We start from the raw sequence: 20,414 nt of genomic DNA on the forward strand, positions 1-20,414 counted from the left end.
ATTCACCGATATGCCAAAGATTTAGTCCTTTTCCACCGAAACACCATAACTTTGTTGCAGAGTGGGGCTAAATCATACTTAATTGGGAAAATTAAAGCACACAAAATATAATGGCAAAAAAATGCTATATTTATAAGTTTGTAGGCATTGAAGGTACGGGAGATTAGATTTTTAGGAATCTACGATTGCTGGTACCAGCTTGGATTGCAGGGAACTTAAGTCTTGCGGATTCCAATGTACGTTCCACCAGAAGGGAGGCTCCAACATTTTAAAATAGGTGCAAATGCGGTGAGAGATTGCAAATTGAGTGACAAACAAGAGGGGGCCTAGGGCTGGTTGATCAGCCGCAGACCCTGATCATTAATTCTCTCCTCCAAGAAAACTGTGATTTTTGCAATAGAAATCCTTTACCACAAGTTAAGTTTTGTTGGATAAATCCTCATTGGTTGCATAACACAGTAGTGGGGCTCATTTATACTTTGGGCGCTCATACCAGCTTAGACTTCTTAGTTTTAGCGTGAAACCTATCACTTCAGGTGTGAACCCAAAGTTAGGGTTGGGTCTAAGGTTTCATGAGAGAGAGGCATGCTAGACTACCCTCCTCCTCATCAGCGTTATCACCATCATTACCAGCAGCACCAGGATGGTACTTCCAGGTGGTTGAGTGGTTTGACACACATGGCCTTGAGATGGACCGCCTCCTTCCTTTTCTCAGTATAGCATGGACTCCCCATACCTAGCTCTCTCATGCTCTCTCATGGTAAATAAGCAAAAACTCAGTGAAAACAACAAATTCTAACCGTTGAGTAGTTTTGAAACATTAAAAAGAAGCAGCAGCTCAATAAAAACAGTTGACCATAGCTGTGCAAGAGGTTCAAAACAGTCAAATACAGTGGCAACTCAGGAAAACCAGCAAACCCTAGCCTACAAGGTGCAAAACAAAAGAAAGTCCTTTATTTCAGCAAGTATAAGATCTACTTGCAGTGGTGAAAACACTTCTTTTTCAGTATCTTGCATCAAACCTTGATTGAGGCATAATGTAACAGAAGGGTAGCTGTAACACGGAAATCTTATCAATCATGAAAACTGATCAAACACATGAACATGGCAGATAAGAGAGAGAGGTAAACAACTCTGCACAGTACAAGGGGCCAGAAGATGGGCTGCTTCAGATACAACCTTGCGGGTGCCCGGGGATTCTCCATTGGCCACCTGAATTTTCCAGTACAAGATGAAAACAAAAGCAAAACATATGCTAAATTTGATGTCCCTTTTCAGAACAAGAGAGCTTTCCCAGCTTAGAGCACATGAAGGACAACCATGGACAGCCCACAACATTCCCACATCAGCCCGGGACATCCTTGTAACTCCATCTTCCACCTGTCTGGCTCACAAACCAAATCGACCAGCCTTGAGGGGTTGTTTCAGTAGTCGACTAGCTCTCAGCAGCCCCAGGAACTTAGGAAGAGTCGACTAGGGTTTACAAGCCGGAAGATAATCGATCAGCCGAGGAAGCCTTCCACACAAATCGGCCAGCTTTCTTGTGTCCAAAGATGAGTTGACCATCAGCTTTTTAAGGTCTGTAAGCAGCTGGCCAGCACTAGAAACAACTCCAGAAGTAGTCGACCAGCTCCCTCCTTCAACTTGGTTGATATCTGACGCGGTGGATGGCGGTAGGAAGCTTCAGATCTGGTCGACCAGCTCTCCATGCGCCAGAAAAGCATGCGCATGAGCAAAATTGGAGTTCTACTCAATAATAGAGCTTGCCCACCAATAATATTTGAAATGTGTGCTTTTTAGGTCTAGGATGGGGCACCTACAAGCAGATTGCCCAAATCTTGTCCAGTGCCCGTCTGTTGACCTCCAGGTGTATTAAAATAGTCCTGCCCAGTGTGTACAACTTATAAGTTGTCTGGTCACTTATAAGTGAGTGTGAACTTGCACCCAGATTTATTAGTATGTGAAATCAGAAGGTTTTATATTGGGTTTTTAGGGACACTTACCATGTGCAAAACACATGTAGACCACCTCGCAGTCCCAAAGAGGTGTGCACATACATGTCCATAGGGTGCCCAGGTGTCCCTAGCCCCATAGACAACACAGGCAATAATCTCAGGCATTGTCCAGGCAAACAAGACAAGTCATCCAAATATAAAATCAAAGTTATGCACACACACGAGTGCAACTAGAATGAAAGAAACACCCATCTGCTCAGTTGTATCAAGTAAAGTGTTCAGGGCTTCATGATCCCTCTGGAATCTTCCCAAAACATAAATACAGAAGATCACCAGGATAGCTAGCCCTGGGTAATCACATCATCTCAGGCTCCATGTGTAACTATTTGGCCCTCCTAGTTCTATTCTTCATGATGAAACCCATGTCCGGACACTAGACAGGTGGAAGAAGACATGGGGACAGGGTCCATAAGGTTTGATTAAGAAAAAAGCACCATTCTTGGTCAAAAAGCTGGAAAAAAGAATCAAACAGGTTTAACTGTTAGCAGTCATCTCCTGTCTGTATGTTTACACCAGGGCCTCTGTTGTGGGTGTGCCTGCTCAATTTAGGTGTTTTCTCATTTTTCCCCACTCTCCATATTTTTCCCTATTTTTTCCAGGTGTGGGAGGCTGACCTGTGGTTGTTGGCTAATCCTGATGATGGCCGACTGTCCCTGCTGCTCCCCGACCTTCCTTGTGTGCTGGCCGACTGAGATATGCTAGCCGACTGGAGGTGGGAGCAGGTCGTGGGTCTTTTGGTGCTGTTGGCTGTCTTTACTACTGGCCGACTGGCATCATGATAGGGGCCATATAAAATGGCCCCTTGCCCCCACACATCTTGTAATCAGGATCTCGGGATTTTCTCGTGTATATAGCAGACTTACACGCCTCTCTCTCTTCCTCTCTATTGCTGTGTTTTTTTGCAGTGCACTTGCTCTTGTGTTTTCAGACCTTGTCTTCATCTCTGCTGCATATTCTGACATGGTATTAGAGCTCTAGGCTCTTGATAGATCTTGGGAACTATTTGAGCAAGAGGGGGGCTGTTTTGTGCTGATTGGAGGACTGTTTTGGACCGTACGGGAAGAGGAGAAGCTAGAGGAAGGCGGGCTGATTTGCTGGACAGCCACTTGCAAGTTTAGTTCTTCATTTTTCCCACCCACCCACCCTTTTCAGGTACACCCCCGCAATGGCAGATTTACTTGAGATGGCTGAGAAGCACGTGAAGATCCCAACACTCCCCACGTTCCCAGTGGACCGTCAGTTGGACGGAAACAACTACGGCATATGGAAGGTAATGATGGAATTTGTTTTGGAGTCTTATGACCTTGCTGATTTCATTGTTGTTGGGGTTCCACAGTCGGAGTTAGAGGAAGGGGAGTTACCCTGGATTCGGAAGGAACGTGAGACACAGGCACAATTATGCGATTGTGTCAATGCTAGAGTCTGTTCTTTCATTTTCCTCAATTGCACACCACATGTAATCAATCATATCAAGCATATGGCGCTGGCCAGAGGTATATGGCAGCATTTGGCTTCTCTTTACAACAGGGTATTGCCCATGAAGAGGATCTCCTTGGAAGTACAGATGCGGGTGATGAATCCTGCAAAGTCGTCGACGATGCGGGAGCATATCAACAAGCTGCAGGCTCTTCAGCAAGAAGTTCTCCAGGCTGGGAAAGAGATATCATCAGAAGATATGGCCATAATGTTGCTGTCACATTTATCCTCTCAGTACTTAGCATTTTAATCTTCGTTGATTACCAGTGGCAAGCTCAGCACCATCACATGGGAGGAGCTTGTGCCCATGGTCTTGGACCAGGAGGAAAGATTCACAAACCCTCCACAGGGCGGAGGTTCTGAGGCCTTAACTGGCCAATGGTCAAAAGGCCGTAACAACAAGGGCAACGGGGAGGCTTCACCGGAGAAGTCTCCTGAGAAGAAGTCTGATTCAGACCGTGAGAAACTGAAGGCAGAGAGGACTGTACTGATTGTGGCGAGAAAGGCCACTATTGGAGGCAGCGTCTCCATCGGCTGTAGTGCTACGTCATCACATGTCCGTACGACTGTACGGATCCATACAACTATAAGGAACTGTACGGACATGTAGGGAGCTACGGATAGAAAATTTCAAAAATCCTAAAATTGCTCCAAAAACCCTAAAAATTGCTTTCTGGAGGTTTTTATCGCCCAAAAACCATTAAAACAGGTTTAATATGAGTTTTCTTGCCAGAAAGAGTTTTTCCATGATTTTTTTCATCGACAAGGCTATAGGAGTTGTGGAGATTACTCATGGGATGAGTAAGTGTTTCTTGGATTTGGACTTGGACTTGGATTTGGATTTGGATCTGGATCTGGAACTTGGACTTGGATTGGGACTTGGACTTGGATTCATTGGATTTGGATATTGGATATTGGATATTGGATCTGGTACTAACTCGGTGAGAGATACTTGTGGGTCATCCCCGTGGTGTGCTCGGCATCAGAGATCTTGTGCCTCAACATCGACTTGGATATCCTACATCGGCATATTTGTTTGTTTTGTATTCATTGATTGTATTGATCCTGGCCAACGTGCTCGTGGATTGTTCCTGAATAAATTCCTGAAAAGGGGCGGGGCCTGTTCCTCCCTCAGTGTGGTGTATTGTGCAAGATCCCTATTTCCTTCACTCTCTCCCCTCTCACTCTATATCTTTATCACTTGGACACATGGTTGAGTCTGGCACTGCACGCTCCGCTGGACTTACAGTGGTATCAGAGCAGGATTTCTCTCGAAGAAACTTTCTTGGGGTGGCAGAGCCATGTTGACAGTAGAGGGAGACCAAGGGCCTAATGAAGGGAAAAACTATGAGGTCAATACAGGACTTCAGGATGGGAACCATGGTCATCAGAAGAGTATCATGACTTTCAGTAGTTCAAGCGATTTCTCAAAGACGAAGAAGTCCTTGCTTTGAGAACCAAGAGGGAACATGACCAAAGAAGGGCTCGAATGTTTGAAGATTTTATCAAGGATCGAGCCACCGAATCTGCTAAAGCTTATCTTCGTGCCAAAGGAGTCACCATCGCAAAAGGATCTACAGGTACCTGTTCCATTTCTCATGAAGGAAACAGGGAGGCCATTCCTAGGTTTGCTATCTGGGATGCAACCTCTTCAGGACAAGCAAGAGAAAAGAAGGTAAAGAAGACTTCATCATCCAGCAAAGTGGGCTTCAAGCTGGGAGAGAAGAGCTTCAAGATCGATGCTTATTGTGGAAAGAAGGGACATATGGCTAGAAGTTGTCCCGACAAGCCAAAGCAAGAAGCTAGAGAGATCGCAAGATCATCGGACTGACATTGTGCCACGAAGTTCGTCAAGTGGTTAGTGGTGCTTAGCCCAAATAAAGTTGGGGTATCTTTACAAGGTGGTTCCAAACGTAGTGAACGCTGCCCCCGACACACACACACACACACACACACACACACACACACACACACACACACAAAATTTATAGTTTATTTATAAAATTTTGAAATATGAAGTTTGAAGATTCTTCAATGAACATTAAAGCACTTACTAATACTATACAACCTTTAGTTTCAATTTTGCGGGAGAGAGAGAGAGAGAGAGAGAGAGAGAGAGAGAGAGAGAGAGCTGTATTAACATCTACTAGAGGCCGAACTCGACCTTTGAGACAAATCAATGTACAGCTGTCAATGTCTTCTGGATGTTCAGAAAAAAAAGGACTACTAGGAGAATGCAAAGCTATATGCATGGAGTATATAATCATGATATGCAACCTAGCTAGCTCCATCCTGTACCATACTGGGGGTATAAAATGGTATACATCAATGAAGGGGGTGTCCACAGCTCCCTGAAGAACATGCTTGGGTTTGCTCTGAAGCGAGCCAGTCGCTCCGCACCCTCTCTGTGAAACAAAGCTCTAATCTCTGTCATCTCTCTCTCTGGTATAGGCGTGGTGTCCAAAAGCCAGGTGTCCTCTGTCTCCTGCGGGCTCTGAGTGTCTCTGCTCACTAGAGAGTAATTCCCTGCCGTGTAGGGGCTGGGAGTGGGATGGATCTCTGAAAAAATGTAGTAATCTGTGTCTGTCGTCCCCCCTCTGGAGCTGTCTGAGCCTGTAATGATGTGTCTTTTTTGACGCTGTATGTTTAGAATGAATCTCCCCAGTATGCGCTGGTCTGCTGCCTCAAAGATCTGGCGTGGGGAATGTGGCTCTCTGAATAAAATGGGATCTCTCTCTCTGATGGCTGTATATGCTCTGCATCTGCATACATAATGCTCCTGACTCTCCACCTCCTCTCTGCACAATCTGCATACCCTCTCCTCTTGGGGGATCCGTGTTGCTCTGCCAGTCTCGATCTCCAATCGATGTGATGAAACTCTAAGCTGACCAATAGCCACTCGGGAGCCGTGTGGTAAAAAGCCCTCCATGTATCTAGGCCTCTCTATAAATCCATCATCAGTGATACTCATGAAGTGATCTCTGTAGTATAGCATCTTCGGTGGAAGAGGCTGTGTAGGGGATATCCATGTCTTTTGTATAGAGCTGCCATAGGTCCTGTCTCAATACTCTGTTCCCCTCAATAAGAGAGAGACGGATATGTGGTGCATCCCTGTCATACTGGAATGGTGGTAGATGATCCATGTCTAGGCCATGTTGTGAGAACCAATGTGTGACCTGTGCATACCATGATCCTCTGTCTCCTGCCTCAGCCAGCTGTCTAGATGCCTCGAAAGCTCTGTATGACAATCTGTCCTGTGGCATCTCTCTGAATCTGTCTACTAGCAGGCATATAGTCTGAAATATGGCCTCTACCATCATCTAGGTATATCTTTATGTTGTATTAGCAGACATGCAAATTTCGCATTGTGAAGTTTTCGTCCAAGTTGCAACCATTTGATATTGTGTTAATTCTTTCTATCTTTAATGGTGCATATGCCCTATCAACTACCTTTTTGTTATAATAATTCTTTCTATTTGTTATGATCCTTGGTGCTAGGCTGCATTATGGTGTCTGAGTCTGCCTTGTATCTCCGGAGCTCTGACAGAAACTCAGTACATAGACCTTTGTATGAATGTATGCTGTGTGTGCATGCGTGGGGTGTGTGTGTGTGGGAGCATATATTGATACCAAGTTCTACACCCACTATCGGGAACTGATGATGTTAGTGGGGGATGTTGTAGTATCTAGTCCATACTCTGCATGATGGAGTCGATGGTTTATTGTCTTGTGGATGACTACCATGAGGTTATAAATTGCACTTTCTTATTAGGTGAATTTGGGCATGCTCTTGGATTTGTCTAGGTATATATATCCAGTGACTTTTGATGAGCTTGTGGGCTTGCGTTAACAAGAGGAGCAAACAAGGGCCAACCGTACTCATGGTGGTGAACAGGAGTGAAAGACAAAGGGAAGTCCAAGGCTGACTCCAAGTAGTCATCTTCTAAGGGTGATACTTCAGCCAAGGGTGAGGCTTCTACGAAAAAGAAGGGTAAATGCCACTTTTGCCACAAGCTTGGACACTATTTCAGTGAGCGTCGTGAAAGGATAGCTCAAGAAAAGGACAAGAAGAAGGATACTGGCAAGGAATATGGTAATGTGGCTGATGTATCCGAGGGTAAGCAAGAAAATTCAGCCAACCTTGTGGACGATGATTGGGTGTTTTTGACTATGGAAGAGGTGAATAGTGATGCTTCTGTATTTAGTGATGTATCTCTTAGTGCTTCTGAGAAGAGTTCTCCTATTTGGTACATAGATAGTGGTGCTACACGTCACATAACATCTAGGAGTGCTGTTTTCAGCTCCATGCAATCTGTTTCAGATCATTGGAGTTTCTCTTGTGCAAATCACTCACATACCTTGTTAAAGGTATAGGCAAGGTGCCTTTGTTATTGGCCAATGGGAAGTAGAGTTGCTTGAATGATGTGTTGTATGTATTAGGCATAAAGAAGAACTTAGTCAGTGTGTTCTATTGCCGAGCATGGTATGCATGTGGAGTTTGTGGGTGACAAGTGTCTCATCAAAGGACCCTAAAAAATAGTTTCGGATTGTATCCACAAGTTCGCTTTGCAATGGTCAAACAAACACATCATGTATGTTCAGTTGCATCAGATGCAAATGCAAAGAAGGTAGCTGAATAATGGCTCGACGCTTTTGCAAAAACATAATATGGTGGAATGCATGCCTCATATCGAGATTCCGGATGATAATGTTTGTGAGGGTTTTATTGTTGGCAAAATGCATAGAAAGCCGTTCCCAAGACATGATTCAGTGAGAGCTAATGGTAAATTACAGCTCATCCATAGTGATGTTTGTGGTCCTATGAGGACACCATCTTTGGGGGGACATTTGTATTTTGTCACATTCATCAATGATTGCACCAGGTTCACATGGGTGTTTCCCATCTGAGGTATTCATGCATTTTCAGTGTTATGTAGCTTTGGTTGAGAATGAGAATTCATACTCTTCGCACAGATAAGAGGAGGTGACTACATGTCAAATGTTTTCAAGGACTTCTTGCATAAAAAGGGGATTAAGCATTAGTGTACGGTGCCATGAATGCAAGCATATGGAGAGCACGACCAAGCTGTGGAATCAACAGGAATCCTTTGTATGCACAATAGATTAGCATGCATGAACTGGACGTAAGTCTAGATCCAAGAACCATATGTTTGGAATATACAGTAGATTAGGATTACATCTCGTCTTCTGTGTGTTTTGCTAACCAATAGGATTAACATCAAACTCTCTTGCTTAGCGTTAATCAAGATCATACTTCCGCAGTGCATGTAACATATGGAGAGGTCTTGGGTTAGGCACCCTTCATTAATAAGGGGTGTGGATACAAGCCTATGGGCACTTGCAAGGTGGTGGCAGCCCACCGGTTATTGTGGGTTGGCCCACATGTGTCATCAACCCTTTAAATGAATGGGTTGAGTGGTAAAAAGAAGGCTGACTAGTGTGTATGTACCACCTTCGTCATCAGTTTTGCTACGAGATCTCTTCCTCGCCATCGGTTTTGCAAAAGCGCCTTCTTCCCTTCATCATTTTGTGAGGATAGGAACTTTATTTGTTTAAGTCTTTGTGAATTGCCAGCCATGAGTAGCTCAGGATTACAGAATCAGTACCTGAGCCCTCATTGCCTGCAAGGAGTCCTCCCACCAGAATAGGTAAATATGATTCTTATGTTTTGGAAGGCTCTCTGGATTGCTGTGAACCTTAGAGAGATGGAAGAGGCAATGATTACAGAAATACTACCTGAGTCCTCGTTCCCTGCAAGCAGTCCTCCCACCGCAATAGGTAAATATGATTCTTATGTTTTGGAAGGCTCTCTGGATTGGTGTGAACCTTAGAGAGATGGAAGAGGCGATGATGCTGTTGAAGATGAGGAGATTTTGTGGGATACACAGTTGGAATCATACCAGATATTTCTTGATGCATTTATTTGTGCAATTGGTGCAAAAGAGAAGATAATGGGTGGAGATGGAGGGCAAATTCTTCCAAGCAAGATGTGTTTGTAATGTTAGCAAACAATCGGACAGTCAGCTTAGGCTGTAGACCCCTATTTCGATTAGTAAAGGGGCAGGGTTGTAGATAATTTTCATTTACAGTTCGTGTACTTTTGTATTTTGTTAGTCATCATGGGATCTAGTGGACGATGCCTCGTGCCATTTGGTTGCTCATTTATCTGGTAGACAGTAGGACTAATGTATGTACATAAAAAGGACCTTAGCTATATGACAGCCATTCATGTAGACATTACAATCAATCATTTCCATCATGGGTGACTCATTTGTACGCTTTCACTCTTTTGTGGATGAATACAAAGGAGGACAATTCTAGCTGTACTAGCCAGTTTACTCGTGTACTTGCCCTCTTACAAAAAGTAAGAGACTTCTCCTACACTGTTCTGTTATTTCAACTGTGCTTGCATTGTTCCATGCTATTGTGGCAATTTCTGCGAATTGTAGTTGTAGCTACAGTTATTAGTAGGAGCAGCCCTTCACAAGTTTGGAGTCAATGGTTGGCTTAGTGAGCTGTTGACTTCAAATGAGTTGTCTATGGTTTGTCAACGTGTGTGTTTTGCTACTTTAGACGCAGGTTAGAAGGGTAGACCCGAGGAACAGAGGGCCTGGCAGAAAGCCAACAGGTTGGGGTAGAAGTGAAGGGGAAGATCGAGCCAATTTCAGGCAGTGTAGAGGTGATTTTTCTTTGGTGGGGTTTGAGAATCATGGAAAGGCATTTGGAGAGAAAGAGTTTGACTTGGGGTATTATATTTCAAAGTAGTTGGATTCTTACTGGTTCTCTTTGAACGTGTCAGTGACTTGTCGAAGCTCTCAGATCACTTTCCTGAAGTGCAGCTCAAGTTTGGAGATGGGCAGATAGTGTCTTTGGCTCCCGAGAATTACCTTTTTAAGGTAAGCTTTTCCTGATTGTAGGTCTCAGGATCGACTTTTTATATTAATTCAGCTTTTGGAATTCAGATTGTTTTTTTGATGCTTTGAGCAACTTTGGTGTTGTGGCTCTCTTATTGTAGCATGTGAAGGTGCAAGGAAGCTATTGCTTGGGGATATTTGGCAGTGACAAGGATTCTGCTACACTCCTAGGAGGTCAGCTAGTTGATGAATGGTGGACTTGCATGCTTTTTGCTCTTTTCTTCTGTTTATTATGTCATCTCAATCAAGTATAAAGCACCTAAGAGAACAACATGCATAGCATTTGGAACTAGTTTTATTCTTGTAGTAGACTTTCTCAGACTTTGCATGTGCGTCTGCAGTATAGGGGGAGAGAGAGAGAGAGAGAGAGAGAGAGAGAGAGAGAGAGAGAGAGAGACTTGCTTGTTGTAGACTTTCTCACTTGGCATGTGCCTCTTTTCAATAATAGCAGAGATACATGAATGTTTTCTTAGAAGACGTGTGCCTCTTTAATAATAGCAGATTTATGTTTCTTTGCTAGACTTTCTCTGACTCGGCGTGTGCTTTTTTAATAATAGCAGATTTAGTAATGTCTACCGATGGGTTAAAGTGGTCTATGAGAGCAAAATAGTTAGACAAGGGCATCCTCTAATGTTATATACAAATTGAAAATAAAATATTACTTCTGAGCACAACAGACAGGTGAGGATCTCATCCTTCAAGGGACCTTGTGGTGAACCATGTTTGCATCCATGGAACATTTCCTTATTCCACCTCTGGGCTCTGCGTGGTCTTCTTTGGGTAGTGGATGTGGTTCCTCCAATCCTGGGTTTGTGGGATGCTGTGGGGCATTGTCTTCTCTACATGGATCTACCAGTCTCTGTTACTTTTTTAAAATGTTGGGTGGGGGGGGGTGTGTGTGTGTGTGGTGGTAAGGGATGAGGGGGTGCTGCTGCACAAAGGTCGCAAGGTGTGGGAGCTCCAGTGCTACCTGGGATTTTCGCTCACCAACTTTTTGGCCTCAAGTCTTGACCATAAGAGATTGCCTAAACCTTATGCTAGGCACTTACATAAATGAGTTTAGGGTGTGTTAGTGCAGAAAATGAGATTATTTTGAAATGGGATTCCACTTAAGTATAAAACTAGGGGTTCTTTTTTCTCATTTAAATGGCGCATGTGTCTTATTTATGCTTATCTAGAGATATATGCCTATTATGCATCCTTTTCATGTTTATTGTGGATATTCAAGGTCATGAATCATGTTGATACAGGCATCGTAGTGCGAAATATGCTCGTCACATATGACCGTGTAAATCAGCAAATTGGTTTCTGGAGGACAAATTGTTCTGATCTTTGGAACAACTTGCAAGCAGCCACATTCACACCGCCATTGGCACCCCCTGACATAGCACCGGAAGGAAATTCTTCTACCACACCAGGTTACCTTTTGTTACCTTTCAATTAACTTTCTCTATATGTCAACAGGCTAGAAGAATGCCAAATGTATCTATTTAATTTTTTTTTGTTGCAGAACAGGTCCAACATGTGTTTCGGGAAATGTGGATGTGGCCATATGTTTGGATATGAACTATACAGACTTTGACAACCTGAAGTCCAAGTTTTTGAAGGACCTGTCACAAGAGCTACAGATTGATATGAGCCAGGTAAGAAGAAAATGGTATTGGGGCTGGGTACGTTTAAAGAAAGGGGGGAAGGGGGGGGGTGTGGGGGGGGTGTTGGGTTTTACTAAAACATGTAAAGTATCATGTGAGCTAAGGCAAGGGATTTTACAACTACATTTTTTTAAACGTTTAACGATAGATTCACAAAAAAATTCGATTTAGAAAGGGGCTTATTTATATGATTTTTGGGGAGAAATTGTATTGCCTTGTTGGCCTGCATTTGTTAAAGGTTGGTCTTATACGAGAGAACAATGAGCTGCAATAGTTGAGCAAACGTCAAAGCAGGGAAATGGGCAGTTTCATTCAAGGTGAACCTTTATCAAAGAATTCAAGCAATCAAATCCAGTGGATCTCTAAGCCTCAAGCTGATGAATGTGTAATCAGCTGTGACAAGTCTGGACTCATAACTTTGTCTTTCTCATCTCTGTTGATGTTCAGATCAAGACCTCTCATGGTTTATGCATCGTATTTGGTCCTTTGGGCCATAGTTCGTTTTTGGCGTCATCGGTATTGATCTCTCTCCTCCCCCCATACCAGCCGACCATGCATACCTTTTTTCACGATCTCATGCCCCACCTTAGCCCCCACACCTAGACCCCCTGCCACCACCTTCACCTGTGTCCATTTTCATCACGATCTTGACCACATCTGTGACGACCGCGTCTCCTGCCACATTTCAGCCTGGACTTTGTCAGAATATGCAGCGGAGATGGAGACAATATCTGAAAACACTAGAGCAAGTGCACTGCAGAAAAACACAGAAATAGAGAGGGAGAGAGAGAAGCGTATAACTCTGCTATATACACAAGAGAAAATCCCGAAAACTGAATACAATGTGTGGGGGGCAAAGGGGCCATTTTATATGGACCTAGATGACCAGTCTGCCTGCTGAAAAGCAGCCGACAGCCACCAAAAAGGTCCACGACCTGCTGCAACTCCAGTTGGCCAGCAACTCTCAGTCGGCCAGCACACAAGGAAGGTCAGGGAGCAGCAGGATCAGTCGGCCAGTGTCTGGACAAGCCAACAAGCACAGGACAGCCTCCCACACCTGGAAAAAATAGGGAAAAATATGGAGAGTGGGGAAAAATGAGAAAACACCTAAATCGGGCGGGCACACCCACAACAAAGGCCCTGGTGTAAATATACAGACAGGAGATGATTGCTAACACCCCCTCTCAGCCATAGTCACAAGGGAACGTCGTTCCAAGCTCTTGGAACGGGGGAACGCGTTCCATAGAGATAGCCGTTCCCGTTCCCGTTCCAAAATGGCACCGCAGACCATGTAAGAAATATAAGTGAACTATGTATCATGTAGAACACATCTATGCATTATCATGGCCACTACTGAGATGGTTTGAGGTTCTTTCTTTACTATGCCTCTTTCCAAAGCATTTACAGATATATAAAGTAAATTTATAAACACATTTATGCAATGATGTGGCGTTCCCGATTCCGTTCCCTTTTATTCAAGCTTTTCGTTCCCGTTCCAAACAGTCATCCGTTCCCCAAAACGTTCCCGTTCCCTTGTGACTATGCTCTCAGCTCCTGGATGTGGAACCAACCCCAGGGAGCTGGAGTGCTGCTGGAGCATAGCCTGAGGTAGAGACTTCGTGAAGAGGTCCACCGCACTGTCCTCCGTCGAACAGAACTCTAGCAACATGTCATCAGCAACGATCTTTTCACGAATAAAATGCCTGTTGATGACTTCAGGTTCCACCAGTGGAAACCCAATCCCGCCAAGTAACCTCTGCAACCTCACCACCTCGCAAGCAGCACCACAAGCAACCCGGTTCTCTGCCTATGTCGATGACAAGGCAATAGTTGGCTGCCTCTTACTGCTCCATGAAACCGCTCCTAAGCCAAGGGAAAAACTGTAGCTTGATGTCAAGGTCCTCGTGTTTGGCTCTCCTCCCCAATCTGAGTCACTCCATCCTTGGAGTCTGACTCCATCCATCAATCCCCCTCCTATGTAAGAGAGTCCAAGATCCTTCGCATGCTGTAGAAACCACAAGATACGCAATCCTGCCTCCCAAAGAGTCCTCTACAAACATGAGCTCAACAGCCTCATCAGGAAGCTCTGTCCAATCTGGTATGCATCAACCAAGACAATGAACCATTCTGCTTCCGAGTCAAGGAGGCATCATACTGCTCACAAGGATCAACAACTGTTACGGTGGGATGCCAAGTCCTGGAAACCTGCTGAAGATCACTCAAGGCCTTCAAAAACTTGTAAACCACCCCCTCTGAATCCGGAACCACAAAGCTTGGAGAATGTGCAACATCTACCTCCTCCTGCAAGTAATCAATTGCCACTTGCCTTGCCTTCCAATAGGTCCCCGTGGAAAGAGCTTCCTCAACTACAGGAATATCTTTGTCCCGAATGCTATGAGACATCAGAGCATAGGTTACCTGTAAAGTTTCCTCTGACTGACCAACACAAGAACTACCAACATCAGTACTGGAAAGTTCTTGCGAACTGCTACCATCAACTGGCAAGCCATCCACCATCTGGTCCGGGAAAGCCTGCACCTGTAGCGTATCCACACTTAAGTGGCCATTACAAGACTGCCACTCTTCACAAAACTGAGGACCTGGGAGAGAGAGTGCTGAAAGTTTGTAAACTCCATTCTCCACTCCGCCTTCCCAAACTACTTGGCCTGTTGCTTTGTCCCGGAGAGCAACAAAATGCTCATCAAACTCCACCCGTATGCCAGCCTTGCAAACTTGATGCATTGACAACAAATGAAAACCAAGTGATAGAACATACAACACTTGGGAGGAATGCTTCCCCCCTCTGCCATCGGGAACTATCTCCAACCTGCCCTCACTATGAACTAGGATAGTGGATGTATCCCCAATAAGGATGTGACTAGAATACCTGCAAAGATCCCGTAAAGCCGAACGAGAAGGAGTCATGTGCCTGGAAGCACCACTGTCTAGAATCCACTCCCGAGTGTCCATAGCGGAGAGTCCTCCAACCTCCTCCCTGCACAAAGAAAATGAAACACGGGTGTCCATAATAGTACTCAGAGGGCAAATGTGACAGCAACGTTATGGCCATATCCTGATTCTTCAATCTTGTTATTCTTGGAGATACATGGCAAGAATAACAAGATTAAAGAATTGGCAGCAAAGGTGAACCGATAGGAGGAGGAGGAGATGCGGATGTTGAAAGAGACGCAAATGCAACAACAGGTAATGCCAAAGGCTGCCCTAGTGATAGAGGAACTCCGGGTAGAAATGGAAACCCTAAAGGCTACTGTCGAATGAGGAAGGGGAACTGAATATTCAGGAGGGTCTGATAGATGGACTTGGAGCAGCTGAAGGCTGTGAGTGATAAGTTGCGGGAAGAACTACAGGTCACGAAGAAGGATTGGGTGGAGGTAGTGAAGAAGACTCTCGAGGTGGAGAAACGCAGGAAGGATAGGGCCTTCCATGTGCGAGTGCGGGGGCTTCCCCCAAGGCAAATGCCATGACACTTTGACAAATGATAGGAGTGGACGGGATCGCCCCCCTCCCTTTGCAGATACATGGAGGGCAGGTAAGGATATGACATGAGGACGGCCTCTCATCATCACATTCCATGATGCCACCAGCAAACATGCTTTCCTAGACAGATGGGTTGCCCTCAAGGGCACACCGGCATAGTTGTTTCCGTACAGCGCACGGCGCCATATCGTACGGAATACTGTATGACAAGGTACCGTACGGACTCGTACTGAATTTTTTTGAAAACAATATTTTTTTTTGAAAAATAAATCCCAATTTTTTTGGGGGCTAACGGTCTTGTTTTTGTTTGTCTATGGCTGTTTGAGCTTCCTCTGTACTATGATGCTTCCCTCCTTTTTAAAATACTCCATATCTCGAAATTGGAAATACCTAAGTTTATAAGTATTTTTTTTAAAACACCGTATTTTATCGTACAATAAGAAAAAAATTGATATCATACCGTATTTTCCCCGTACGATATGGTATCGTACAAATCGTATGGTATTGTACTTGACAACTATGCACAAGTGTACATGGGGGTGGATAGTGCGGGCAAGTGGGCTATCTACAAAGATGGTAGGGTCATTATCATTGAGCGCCGTCCCAAATAGGGACGTAGGGGGGGGCCTGTGAGACCAAACACCTGAGATTAGCAGTATGGAATTGCAATGTCACCTTGTGGTCGAATCCAGGAGGTTTGAGCCAGATTCTCATAGGCAAGGATGTCATTTTCTATACAAAGACTCATCAGAGCCCTGAGAGGGGTTTTTACCATACATAGCCAAGCATGAGTGGGAGTCAGCTTTCTAAGGCAAGACCCGAAGACCCGCACATCAGGAGGAGTACGTGGCTCAAGAGGGGTAGCTGTCCTTTTTAGATCCCATCTCCGACAAATTCTCAGCATAATCCGAAAGGACGTGGATGCACGGTATCTGTAGGTGTGGCTACAACTTAGCGGCGGTGACAAAGTTATCCACATTGCTTTGTGTTATTTTGCATTGAGCCACTCCCCTTACGCCGCACAGCATGGCCAGTCACTGCACTTATCATTATATGGGGATATTATGCAGTTCTCATAGCTCGGGGAAGTCCTCTTGCTTGGGGACTTCAACGCCAGGATGGGGAGTCAACAGATCCCACTACTCGATCTGGATGACCCTATTAGACTACAGGAGATGGACATCACTGACAAGGGGTTGCAGAGATCATCATAGGACTGTCAAGAGGTCATGGTGTATGGGAGATATTTCTTAGAGCTTGGAGTTGCACATGGTCTTGTTATCTGTAACGGGATGTCCCAATGGCCCGCTTCGGACACCCTCACCTCCTTCCATCACTCTGGAGGTAGCAGCACCGTGGACTATGTCATGGGATCTCTAGCTTTGGCACACCTTCTCCTTGACTTCTCCATCCCACCACCCCCCTTTGAAGCTGCCATGCCTACCTCTCTTTCACTCTCACCTGCACACGACCCATCCCTCCGCCACCACCCCCCATTTGCATTACACCCAGGTCCATTTCGATCACGAGCTTTACCCTATTTACTCCAACCACATCTACCCCCAACCCCAGGATGTGGAACCTACTATCCCCCTACCCACCCTCACATCACAACTCACCACCATACTCCACACGTGCCACCACTTCTTTCTTCTGCACGTGGTGGTCTACCACCAAGCCACCTGGCGGTTCCATGCCTCAGAACTGTTGGTATGATGATGACGAATGCCAAGCCACACGCTCCCGTCTTAAGCATGAGATATGGATTGGGCAAATCATGAAGCGCCGACCGCAACGGGTTTCTCAATGCCTCACCCAATGCAAGAAATAGGAGTTCTACGCTCAGAAAGAGGATGAGTTATACCGACTTTTCTTAGGGCCGAACTGCAAAGAGGCCTACAGGAAACTCTGAGAACATCCCCCCTCCCCCCCCCCACCTATCACCTACCCGGACACCTGGCACTCCTATGCACGCTCCCTCTATCATATCCCCCATTAGCGACCTCTCCCCAACCACTAGATCTCCATCCCACCACCTCCACCTACTTCACAAAGGGCATGGTCCTCAAGATCATTCGTAGACTACGTAATGGGTGAGCCCAGGATCACGAGGGACTTATTGCCAAGTACATCTCACATGCTGATGATACCTTGGTGCCCCTACTAGCTTACATGTTCAATAGAGCCCTTTGTGAAGGATTTCCACCCTCTTGGTCCGGTAACACTATCACCCCCATCCTCAAAGCTGGAGATCCTCTTGATCCTAATAATCATAGGACGATCATGATTGGCCACTCAGGCCAAACTCTATGGATCGGTGCTAGAGGCGGAGCTGAGATTTGCAGAGAGATAGGGATGCAAAGCCTCTGGACAGCTAGGCTTTTGGAGGAGTTACTCTACCCTTGACCACATCTTCATCGTGCATGCCATCATTTAGGAGGGTAGAGCACGGTATGAGAGGATTTACTACAGCTTTGTGGATTTCTACAAAGCTTTTGATATTGTACCTTGGGCCTGCCTCCTACACCGTTTATAGGAGATAGGAGTTGGTTTGGAGCATCATCGCCCTGTATGAGTCAGTAACCGGACGAGTGAGATCCCCAAGAGGTACATCGCAAGAGATTTCCAGCACTATTGGGGTGAAATAGGGCTGCCCTCTATCACCCACTCTTTTTGGCCTCTACATTGATGAGATCTCGGGCTTCATTGACGGATTAGGTGGGGCTGGTCCCACACTGGCAAGCATATTGATCCCCTTATTGCATTATGTAGATGACATCGTCCTCCTTTCAGATTCAGCCGAGGGGCTTGAGAGAGAGTTGCATGCCTTATAGGACTTCTGCACTCACCGGGACCTCTCTGTTAAAACCAAGGTAATGGTCTTCAATACCTCCCGCCCTTCACATCTAGACTGAGGTTCACATACAAACGGGATCCTGTGGGGATTGTCTCATCCTATTTCTACCTCATAGTTGTTTCTGTACGGCGTACGACGCCATATTGTATGGAACACCATACGGACTCATACGGTTTTTTTCCCTTTTTTTTGGGGGGGGGGGGTAATGGTCTTGCTTTTGCTTGTCTATGGTTGTTTGAGCTCCCTTTGTACTGTGATGCTTCCCTCCTTTTTAAAATACTCCATATCTCGAAATTGGAAATACCTAAGTCTATAAGTATTTTTTTAAAACATCGTATTTTATCGTACGATAAGAAAAATAAAAAATCATACTGTATTTTCCCGTATGGTATCATATCGTGAAGTGATCTTTGTAGGAGTGCATCTTCGTTGGGAGCTCTGAAGGTGTGATCCATGCGCAGTGGTGGGTGTAGAGGCTAAGAAGATCTAACCGGATAACCCAGTTGGTGTCCTCACGAGAAAGCCGAAGAAAAGGGGAGTCCAAACTGTACTGAAGGGGTAGAAGGCGGTCCATGCGGAGCCCATATACTGCCAAGTGGAAACTAAGGCATACCATACTCCAAGGTTGGCCCTCGAGTGCTAGCTGTCTCAAGGACTCTAGGGCAAGCCTCGGGCACCTGCAGGATCCATGTGACTGCTGCGATGGAGGTATGTGACTATCTAGAAGAGTGCATCCACTATCATCGGGGCTGCAGCAAACTCTGTCTGGATAATCCGATGTGGGAATGATGGTTTGCTGCAGATCATAGGGGAGAACACTCATTGAGGATGGATTCATCTAGCAGCCGGGACACTTGAGTGTTCATACGTCCCATGCCATGCGGATTGTGATTGGCCAAATACGGGTTTCATCCCACCGCCTCATAGTGGAGACAGGTAGAGCTGAGCGTTATAGTAACAGGGGACGCCCGTCCCGGGCCTTAGGGACAGGGGAATGCCGTCCCGGCCTCCCTTTCATACGGGGATGCGTCCCTCTGCAGGGGGGGACGTCCCATGTGCCGTCCCTCACAAGGGGACGGATTTGTGGGACGGGGGGGTGTTTGGGGACGTGAACAAACTTTTGGAAGGCTTTGCTTCTTAGGTTTTAAGCTTTAAGTTTTAATGTTTTAAAAAAAGCCTATCTAAAGGCTTATGTGCGAAGTTTGCTGAGTGATCTTTGCTCTCCTCCATCTTTGTTGTGCACACTTGCTCTCTTCCATCTCTCCTCTGGAGTGTGCATAGTGCACACTGCACAAGTTCTTGAGGCTTGAGCGTGCCAAAGCTCCATCTAAGCTGCCATCAGCCTTCAATGGCCTCTTCCTCGCGAGCACCAGCAGTCCGTGTTGGGGGCAAGGGTTCAAACTTCAGGTTGGTCTTGGTAGGAAGAGGTGAATGCCCACAGACACGTCCCCGTCCCCGTTCCCGTTCCCATTCCCGTTCCCGTTCCCTGCCTCCAGGCGTTCCCCATCCCCAAACCCTTCCCCGTCCCCGTTCCCGTCCCCCGACCCATGTGACTATGCTGAGCGTGTCTTCAGAGCATGCCGATTATGCCACACAAAGGTTGAGACAGAGGAGCATTACATATTTTGCTGCCCAGTATGCTATGAGATCTGCTGGAGGTTTCACTATTTGTGGTGGCTTGACATTGGTATCAAAGCCAGACCTGTTGGAATCAAGTGGAAAATACTTTGGAAGGAGAGGACAAAATCCATCATGTGGATCTTCCGGGTTCAAATCTGCAGGCTGCTTTTTGTCTTCCAAGGCTCGGTGGTATGGGACGCTCAGGGCAGAGGACGGAGCAGAGTCAGAGGTGAACGGGGAAGACACCATGGTTAGATGTGCGTAGATAGTTCTTTGAATCGTTGCATATCTACGGAAAAAGTAGAAGCTTTTGTTGTGTTTGTGTGCTGCTTGTTCCCTGGCAATCGTCATGTCAACATGT

At 45.6% G+C, this 20,414-nt stretch overlaps 1 protein-coding gene across 1 annotated transcript in view; it reads left to right on the top strand.

Moving 5' to 3' along the window:
• The window catches only part of LOC147609721 (aspartic proteinase 39-like), a 76,844-nt gene that overhangs the window by 36,883 nt on the left and 19,547 nt on the right, over positions 1-20,414 (top strand). The window contains exons 6-9 of the mRNA XM_086787356.1: positions 10,312-10,408; positions 10,528-10,600; positions 11,677-11,844; positions 11,942-12,069. Of these exons, the coding sequence (XP_086643482.1) occupies positions 10,312-10,408; positions 10,528-10,600; positions 11,677-11,844; positions 11,942-12,069 (466 nt within the window). The remainder of the gene's footprint in view (positions 1-10,311; positions 10,409-10,527; positions 10,601-11,676; positions 11,845-11,941; positions 12,070-20,414) is intronic.

Source organism: Cibotium barometz, chromosome 50 (assembly GCF_041138505.1).
Source record: "Cibotium barometz isolate CiBa-2024 chromosome 50, ASM4113850v1, whole genome shotgun sequence".
In the NCBI taxonomy this organism is placed as follows: Eukaryota; Viridiplantae; Streptophyta; class Polypodiopsida; order Cyatheales; family Cibotiaceae; genus Cibotium; species Cibotium barometz.